The sequence below is a fragment of the Gorilla gorilla genome, chromosome 20 (genome assembly GCF_029281585.2).
Source record: "Gorilla gorilla gorilla isolate KB3781 chromosome 20, NHGRI_mGorGor1-v2.1_pri, whole genome shotgun sequence".
Taxonomy (NCBI): Eukaryota; Metazoa; Chordata; class Mammalia; order Primates; family Hominidae; genus Gorilla; species Gorilla gorilla.
Genome location: NC_073244.2, coordinates 45,928,593 through 45,937,814, shown reverse-complemented (window position 1 = coordinate 45,937,814; position 9,222 = coordinate 45,928,593). Strand labels below are relative to the sequence as shown.

General features: G+C 45.3%; 1 protein-coding gene across 1 annotated transcript; it reads right to left on the bottom strand.

Moving 5' to 3' along the window:
- Window positions 1–7,874: 7,874 nt before the first annotated feature.
- Window positions 7,875–8,846, bottom strand: LOC129528494 (histo-blood group ABO system transferase 2-like). Its single transcript, XM_055368944.2, has one exon. The coding sequence runs from the start codon at window positions 8,503–8,505 to the stop codon at window positions 8,056–8,058; it is 450 nt and encodes a 149-aa protein (XP_055224919.1). The 5' UTR covers window positions 8,506–8,846; the 3' UTR covers window positions 7,875–8,055.
- Window positions 8,847–9,222: the final 376 nt, after the last annotated feature.

The following is a 9,222-nucleotide window of genomic DNA, read 5'->3' as shown; positions in this document are numbered from 1 at the left end:
TCCCGAGTAGCTGGGACTACAGTCAGGTGCTCGCCACCACACCCGGCCATTTTTTTGTATTTTTAGTAGAGACGGGGTTTCACCGTGTCAGCCAGGATGGTCTCGATCTCCTGACCTTGTGATCCGCCCGCCTCGGCCTCCCAAAGTGCTGGGATTACAGGCATGAGTCGCCGCCCCCAGCCTATTTGGTTTAAATTGTTAACTGTCACTTGTTCTTGTGCACCAAACCCAAGGACTGCCTTTTTCTCTTTCTTGTTCAGTATCTTACATATATTGTTATGATATGTCACTAGCAGAAGATTAAAACAGAAGAAAATATATCAGGACGTTCTCACAGATGAACATTTGATTAGAATGGAATTCTAGTTAAATAAACCTGGTAATTAACCTCAAACAGAAAATGCCTGGTGTCTGCATAAAAATGGATTACTGATTTTTTTCCCTCCCACTGTCTTGCCGGTGGTGTTTTTTTCTCCCCGCCCCCTTTTTCTTTTCAAACTGTAAGAGTAACACAAGCTCAATTAAAAACTGAGAAAAGACAAAAAGGTTGAAAAAAAGGAAAACAACAATTTTCCAGAATCCCACTACCATAGATGATCTCACAGTTTCCTTTCATCTGTTTTATTTACCTTTGTCAATACATATGTATTCTAATTTTTAAATTAAAATAAATTTTGTTTCATACTTTGTCTTTTACATTTTATGTTTATTTTACAGTAGCATGTTTCACATCTTTAAATGGTCTTCAAAAGCATTATTTTCAATGACTACAAATACGTCCCACCATTCTTATTATTTCACTTTTAAGTAGGTTTCTTTTAATTTTGCTATGTTCATTTTCTTAGGATTTATTTATGAGATAATTTTTGAAATGATGTATTTATGAAATAACTATTTAATGATAAGGTAAAAACTTTCTTTTCTTTTTTCTTTTTTCTTCTTTTTTTTTTTGAGACGGAGTCTTGCTCTGTCCCCCAGGCGGGAGTGCAGTGGGGCGATCTCGGCTCACTGCAAGCTCCGCCTCCCGGGTTCACGCCATTCTCCTGCTTCAGCCTCCCGAGTAGCTGGGACTACAGGCGCCCGCCACCGTGCCCAGCTTTTTTTTTTTTTTTTTTTTTTTTTGTATTTTCAGTAGAGATGGGGTTTCGCCATATTAGCCAGGATAGTCTCAATCTCCTGACCTCATGATCCGCCCGTCTTGGCCTCCCAAAGTGCTGGGATTACAGGCGTGAGCCACCATGTCCAGCCAAAACTTTCTTAAAGTTTAGTATTCCTTTAAATGACGACATCTATTTTCATCCCCACAAGAGTATGTGAGTGGGGAGATATATGTACTCTTCTTTATGAAATTATGTGCTCAGAATATATTTTTATTTTTCAAATTTGACAGGTAAAAACTGTGTCGCTTGTTTCTTTAATATTTATTATACCTTATTAGGGTCGCCAAATAATAGATATTTTCATCTACTCCTGATTTCCTCATCATTCTGGATGCCTCCCTTTCTAATCCACGCAACCTTTGAATTCTTCCTCATGTAAATCCCAGACACTAAATTTTCTTGACTGATTTCAAGCATTTATTCTTTTGGATAAACTTGATTAATTTCCGTTGAAACAAAGATGAGCTGGGAAGAGTTAACATCCCTACAAGGTGGACTCACGCCATAGAAGAGCACAATTTAGTTCTTCGTCTGTTCAAATTTCATGTTGTACTTCTCAGTAAAATGCTGTACCTTTCAGTATGATATGTACATCTAATGTTAAGTCTAGCAGAGTGCCCAGCACTTGGTAGATGTAAAATCAAGCTTTAAAATGAGCAAACAAATGAAGCACAATGCCTGGGTTTGTCCAGCAGGTCAGATGAGGGCCGGAACTCAAGCCTCAGGCCTCTTAGCCCCAAGTCCCAAGTTTAACTCTCTGCATGAGACCTAATTATGCCAGCAAGACTCAGACAATAGAGACATTACTTATTTTCCCACTTTTTTGTGGGCCATACTCACTGGAGCCTGGCACTGCTCTACTCTCTGTAAAAGTGCAGGTGAAACCTGGTTTCTGTCTTTCAGTCACGCACAACTCACCTAACCTAGTTTCTACACCTTAGCCCCATGACTGGCCTGCTGGGAGATAAAGTGGCCCTGTTCGATGCATTCAGAAGTAGGCTCAGTGGCATCTTGTAATTTGCCCCAGGTGGCAGATCCTGCAAGTACCTGACACCAACACTCCCTCCGCGTTAGCTTCTCCCTCCACTCTCTTTCTCCCTTCCTCCTGGGCCAAGACTAGGTGGGAGTCCTGGTCCCAGTAGTAGAATGCAGAAGCAACCGAAGCCTCTATGCTCAGCATCTATGGAGAGCGTCTTTGCGGAAATTTGAGCCTCCTCAGGAAAATAGCAGAAAATCACAGACGCTACGAAGAGATTAAATTAAAAGGGCTTGTGATGAGGTCATGCAGGTCATCTCTAGAGTCACTTTACAACCACTGGAGTGGCCTTCCAGGGCCTGCAGACTCTGCAGCTCCAATAAAGGCAGAGCCAGAGAAAGGCTTTCTATGGCTGTTGATGTCATTGTAACCTCCCAAGGCTGATGAATCCTGGGGTGACATGTATGTTATTTAACTGGATCCTCATTTTACAAATGAGGACAGAGCTTCAGAAAGATAAAACAGCTTACCTATGATCCTACAGCTAGTCAGCGGCAGGGCCTAGACCTATCCTGGCTCTGCCTAATTCCAGTCCACATGTTCTCAATGGCCTCACGTGTCACAACCCGTCACCACGTCCCAAGATCTCCTGCTGGGCCTCCCACGCGCCACACACAGGACACCGTCCCTGGGCTCTGAGAGTTGAGCTGCAGTTGTTTTACTGGAATCAGCCTGGTGAAAACTAAATCAGAAAGTCTGACCAGGAGGACCAAAGGGCTCCTGCAAAAGTCCTGGGCCCACAGCAGGGTTCCCATTCCCCAGGATCACCCACTCCTCATCTGCAAGGATGAAATCTTCTCCTTGGTCATTCCGTGCAGACCTCAGTGAGAACCAGCCCAGTGTGGAGACGGGGCTAATGTCAGACAGATTAGGATGAGGATGGCTCCCTCATGACCCAGTAACAGGAGAATGAGCACCTGCCCGGGCTGGGGCAGGAAGGAGATGCGAGGTGCTTGAGGGCATGCTGGGGCTGAACCCAGAGAGGGGCAGCATCTGAGTTTGAGTTTCTGTGAAGAAACCTCCTCGTCCTGTGAATTGTCTGTCAGCTCCATTTTAGAAACATTAAAATCGTTATGTTTTCCCAGCCCCAAGTGTCACCTTTGCATCCTGGTCACATGCTTCTCCCACTTGTACTAACTTCCCATGCAAGACTCACCCAAAATGTGGAGCTAAAAGTCAGGGGGGAGGCAAGGACAGGTGTATACAACAGGCCGGTCAGAGAAAACTGGCTTTGGCCTTAGTTTGAGTCCTGGAGGAAAGTATGGGGGATGTGGGCCTGACCAGGGCCCCCTGAACATCTTACCAGCTGCATCCTCTGCATCAGGCCTCAAGGCCAGGTGGATGCTATCTTTTGGCCTCTGAGCCCATCACTGCCAGTGAAGTTCCAGGACTTGCAGCCATATTGGTTGACTCCAAGGCTGGTCGTGCTCCATTCTACCTACCACAATTCAGTTGTCAAATTCTGCCAGCAACTTTCTGCTCACTCTTAAAGGAACAAATTCTTGGGAGTTCTTGATTCCTAGGGGAGCCAGTCTCATCCCTTCTGGCAGTCTCGCCTTTTTCCATTGGTGAACATGACCCTAAGTGGGCTTGAGCTTTAGAGGCTGTCCAGAAATGCCAGCGAGCGGAGTGTGTGTGACTCACGACCTGCACCAGAGGCTCTGAGGGACCCCCTGTGATCAGCTGCCCTCCCCCGCCTCACTTCCCAGAGGTCACTACGGGACCTGAGGGCCTACAGACCAGAAACTTGGCTCTGTTGAAACTCTCTCAAGAGTGGAACTTTACCTTCTACCCTAGGAGAGGAGTGTGATGGCACAAACAAGATAGAATAATGGCTTCCAGCTTCATCCACGTCCCTGAAAACTCTGACAGGTGCGCTTGTAATCCTAGCACTTTGGGAGGCCGAGGCAGGTGGATTGCTTGAGCCCAGGAGTTTGAGACCAGCCTGGGCAACATGGTGAAACCCCGTATCTACAAAAAATACAAAAATTAGCTTGGCGTAGTGATGTGCCCCTGTAGTCCTAGCTACTTGAGAGGCTATGCGAGAGAATCGCTTGAACCCAGGAGGCGGAGGTTGCAGTGAGCCAAGATCACGCCACTGTACTCCAGCCTGGGCAACAAAGTGAGACCCTGTCTCAAACAAAACAAAACAAAAATCCTCTGACAGAAAGAAATCTTCTTTGAAGAGCTCCTAATGGCCAAAGCTGGAAAGATATGCACACCAAAATAACCCAAAGTTATTGGATTAATACCCAAAGTTTAAAATAAGACACATAAGTCCATAACTATATAAATAAATAAATGAATAAGTAAACAAGAAAGAAGGGACAATTTTTTTTTTTTTTGAGACAGTCTCACTCTCCCGCCCAGGCTGGAGTGCAGTGGCGCGATCTCAGCTCACTGCAAACTCCACCTCCTGGGTTCAAACTATTCTCATGCCTCAGCTTCCTAAGTAGCTGAGATTACAGGTGCAAGCCACCACACCTGGCTAATTTTTGTATTTTTAGTAGAAATGGGATTTCACCATGTTGGCCAGGCTGGTCTTAAACTCCTGGACTCAAGTGATCCGCCTGCCTTGGCCTCCCAAAGTGTTGGATTTACAGGCATGAGCCACCACACTCAGCCAAGAAGAGACAAATATATCTTTTTAAAAATAATTATTTTATTTATTTTTTAAGTTCCAGGGTACATGTGCAGGATGTGGAGGTTTGTTACATAAATAAACGTGTGCCAGGGTGGTTTGTTGTACCTATCAACCCATCATCCAGGTATTAAGCCCAGCATGCATTAGCTCTTTTCCCTAATGCTCTCCCCTCACACCCTCCCCTGACAGGGCCCAGTGTGTGTTAATCCCCTCCCCCTGTCCATATGTTCTCACTGTTCAGCTCCTACTTATCAGTGAGAACATACAGTGTTTGATTTTCTGTTCCTGCCTTAGTTTGCTGAGAATAATGGCTTCCAGCTTCATCCATGTCCCTGCAAAGGACATGATCTAATTCCTTTCTATGGCTGCATAGTATTCCATGGTATATATGTACCACATTTTCTTTATCCAGTCTATTATTGATGAGCATTTAGATTGATTCTATGTCTTTGCTACTGCAAATAGTGCTGCAAAGAACATATGTATGCATACATGTATCTTTACAGTAGAATGATTTATATTCCTTTGGGTATATACGCAGTAATGGCATTGCTGGGTCAAATGGTATTTCTGGTCCTAAATCTTAGAGGGATTGCCACACTGTCTTCCACAATCGTTGAACTAATTTACATTCCCACCAACAGAGTAAAAGCGTTCCTATTTCTCTGCAACCTCGCCAGCATTTGCTGTTTCTTGAGTTTTTAATAATCGCCATTCTGACTGGCATGAGATGATATCTCACTGTGGTTTTGATTTGCAATTCTCTAGTGATAGTAATGTTGAGCTCTTTTTCATATGTTTGTTGGCCACATGTATGTCTTTTTTTGAGAAGTATATGTTCATATCCTTTGCCCACTTTTTATTGGGGTAGACAAACCTATCTTACAGACAAATTGCAAATAATACATATGGATGCTCCTTCTTCCGGGAGGTGGAGACTAAATATTCTCCCTCTTTAAGGGTGGGCTGACTTGGTGACTCCTTTCCAAAGACTACAGTAGAGGGAGGAACCCATAGCAACTTTACAGTGGATAAAAAACCATGAAAGACTACATTATTCAATGTAGTGTAAACACTTTCAGCTTTTACAAGGACTCTAACAAGAGGAAGTAATTTGATTTAGAGCTGAAGACCTTTGTGCATCAGTTTGGCCAAGGGCAGAGGCAGGCCCTTGTGTGACTGTCACAGGAGGCAGGAGACTGTGTCCAGGAGGCTCTTCCTTGTTCTGGAATAGATCTCATCTCTGATTCCTTATATGCCAGGTTGGGCTGAGACCACACACTGCATCCACCCTGAAGGAAGTTGGGAATGCACATTAAAAAGCTCAAGGTGGTGGCAACTCAGGAACTTGAGCCTGAGTCCAGAAGTCAGGTCTGCCTAAATGTGTTTCTTCACTTTGGGAGGCTGAGGTGGGCAGATCACAAAGTCAAGAAATCGAGACCATCCTGGCCAACATGGCGAAACCCCATCTCTACTAAAAGTACAAAAATTAGCTGGGCGTGGTGGCACGTGCCTGTAGTCCCAGCTACTCGGGAGGGAGGCTGAGGCAGGAGAATCACTTGAACCCAGGAGGCAGAGGTTGCAGTGAGCCAAGATCGTGCCACTGCACTCCAGCTTGGCAACAGAGCGAGACTCCATCTCAAAAAAAAAAAAAAAAGTGTGTTTCTTATTTGTATGAATGTGTGTGTTTGGTGTTGGTGGGAGACTAGCGGATGGGATGGTATTAGGCCTGCCTAAATTTGGGGGTGGTGTGAGGCCTCAGAATTTTTTTTCTCAATCAGATAGGAAAAGGAGGCAGTTACATGCTTTCTGTGAAAACTGCTTTTATGATACGGTTTGGATGTGTGTTCCCTCCAAATCCATGTTGCAATGTGGCCCCCAGTGTTGGAACTGGGCCTAGTGGGAGGGTTTGGGTCATGGGGGTGAATCTTTTATGAATGGCTTGGTGCCCTCCCCATGACAAAAAATGAGTTCTCACTCGTAGTTCACATGAGAGAGCTGGTTGTTTATAAGAGCCTGGGTCCTCCCCCTTCACTCTCTCACTCCTTCTCTTGCCATGTGACACACCTGCTCCCCTTCTGCCTTCCACCATGATTGGAAGCTTCTTGAAACCTCACCAGAAGCAGAGCAGATTCTGGTGCCATGCTTGCACAGCCTGCAGAATCATGAGCCAAGTAAACCTTTTCTTTGTAAAGTACCCAGCCTCAGGTATTTCTTTATAGCAATGCAAATGGACTAACCCAATTTAGGACACCACACTAGGGGGAGGGGTCAGGCTGCTGGGACATCGTTCCTCTCTGAGCCATTTCTGGATGCCTCACTGATTGGATTTGCATTACACAGTCATTCTGTGCCAAGATCACAAATCTACTCTTCTTTATGTTTTTATTTTTTAGAACAGAGTGTCACTCTGGTGCTCAGGCTGGAGTGCAGTGGCGCAGTCTCGGCTCACTGCAATGTCCTCCTCCCAGGCTCAAGCAATTCTTCAGCCTCAGCCTCCTAAGTAGCTGGGATTACAGGTGCCCACCATCAAACCCAGCCAATTTTTGTATTTTTAGTAAAGACAGCGTTTTGCCATGTTGGCCACGCTGGTCTCAAACTCCTGACCTCAGGTGATCCACCCACCTTGACCTCCCAAAGTGCTGGAATTACAAGCGTGAGTCACTGCACCCAGCCTACTCTTCTTTATTAAGGGGCCTGATTCCTTGCTCTGGAAAAGATCTCATCACAGATCCCTTATCTGTCAGGACAGGCAGAGACCACTCACCTCCTCCACCCTGAAGAGTGTTTTAGGAGAACACAGTGAGAAGCTCAAGGGGGTGAAACTCAAAAACGTGTGCATGAGCTGTGGAATAAGGCCTGCCTAAATGTGTGTATAGGGTGGTGGTTGTGGTAGGGGGGTGGTGCTGGGGCCTCCTAAATTTGAGGAGATGATGAGAGGCATTAGCAATTTTTTATAACCAGACGAAAATAGGTGGAGTCATACTCTTTATTGTAAAGCTGATTTTAAATCAGGGTAGCATGCCAGGAGGAAGATTCGGGCTGACTGGCAATCACCCCCTCTCTGGTCTCTTTCTGGAAGCTTCCCTCATCAGTTCACATTTCCTCATTGTTATTTACCAAGACCACAAATCTCTTGCAGTTTATCATGGTGCACAAACCCACCAGGTATTCATCCAACGTATACTCCATCGACTTTTTAATCCCACATGTACTCAAGGGAGAGTGGGTTTGTGGTTAAGCAGGTACTTGTTTAAGTGGCTTTCGTCATGCCACAGGGCCTCGATGTGGTTGGCTTGGTCAGTCATCATCACCTGGTGACAGGCCATGATCAGCCTGTAAACCTCCAGCACTGACCCACCAAATAAGGCCCCTATATAATAAAAGTCCCCTTCACCCTCAGGAAAATGGGCTTGGGACTGAGGCTGGCATTCATAGGCAAAGGTGTCCCGATGGAACCCACAGAAGCCAGGATGGATAGTGGCAAACAGGGAAGAGAGGATCTCCACACTCACACGGTTGTTGAACTTCATGTCCACATCTGCACACACAAGGTAATCCACCTCCCCGAGGAAGTGCTGCTGGGAAAAGTTGCTGATCACCTCCATGCGGTGCCTGGTGATGTCCTGCCAGTGGGCATAGCTCTGGACCTGGAGGATGACCATCTGCCGTCCCTCTCGGAGCTTGATGTGTGGAATGTGACCTGGCTGGTTGGTGAAGTGTAGTAGTTCACCCTATGTCCCCCCATGAAGTGTGTTGTTGTGGGAAGTCAGGGACCCCGAATGGAGGGACTGGCTGGAACTGCAGCAGAGGAACATAAATTGTGAAGATTTCATGGACATTTATCAGTTCCCAAAATTAATACTTTTATAATTTCTTACACCTGTCTTTTTTTTGTTGTTATTATACTTTACGTTTTAGGGTACATGTGCACAATGTGCAGGTTTGTTACATATGTATACATGTGACATGTTGGTGTACTGCACCCATTAACTCGTCATTTAGCATTAGGTATATCTCCTAATGCTATCCCTCCCCACTCCCCCTACCCCACAACAGTCCCCGGAGTGTGATGTTCCCCTTCCTGTGTCCATGTGTTCTCATTGTTCAATTCCCACCTATGAGTGAAAACATGCGGTGTTTGGTTTTTTGTCCTTGGCGATAGTTTGCTGAGAATGGTGGTTTCCAGTTTCATCCATGTCCCTACAAAGACATGAACTCATCATTTTTTATGGCTGCATAGTATTCCATGGTGTATATGTGCCACATTTTCTTAATCCAGTCTATCATTGTTGGACATTTGGGTTGGTTCCAAGTCTTTGCTATTGTGAATAGTGCCGCAATAAACATACATGTGCATGTGTCTTTATAATAGTATGATT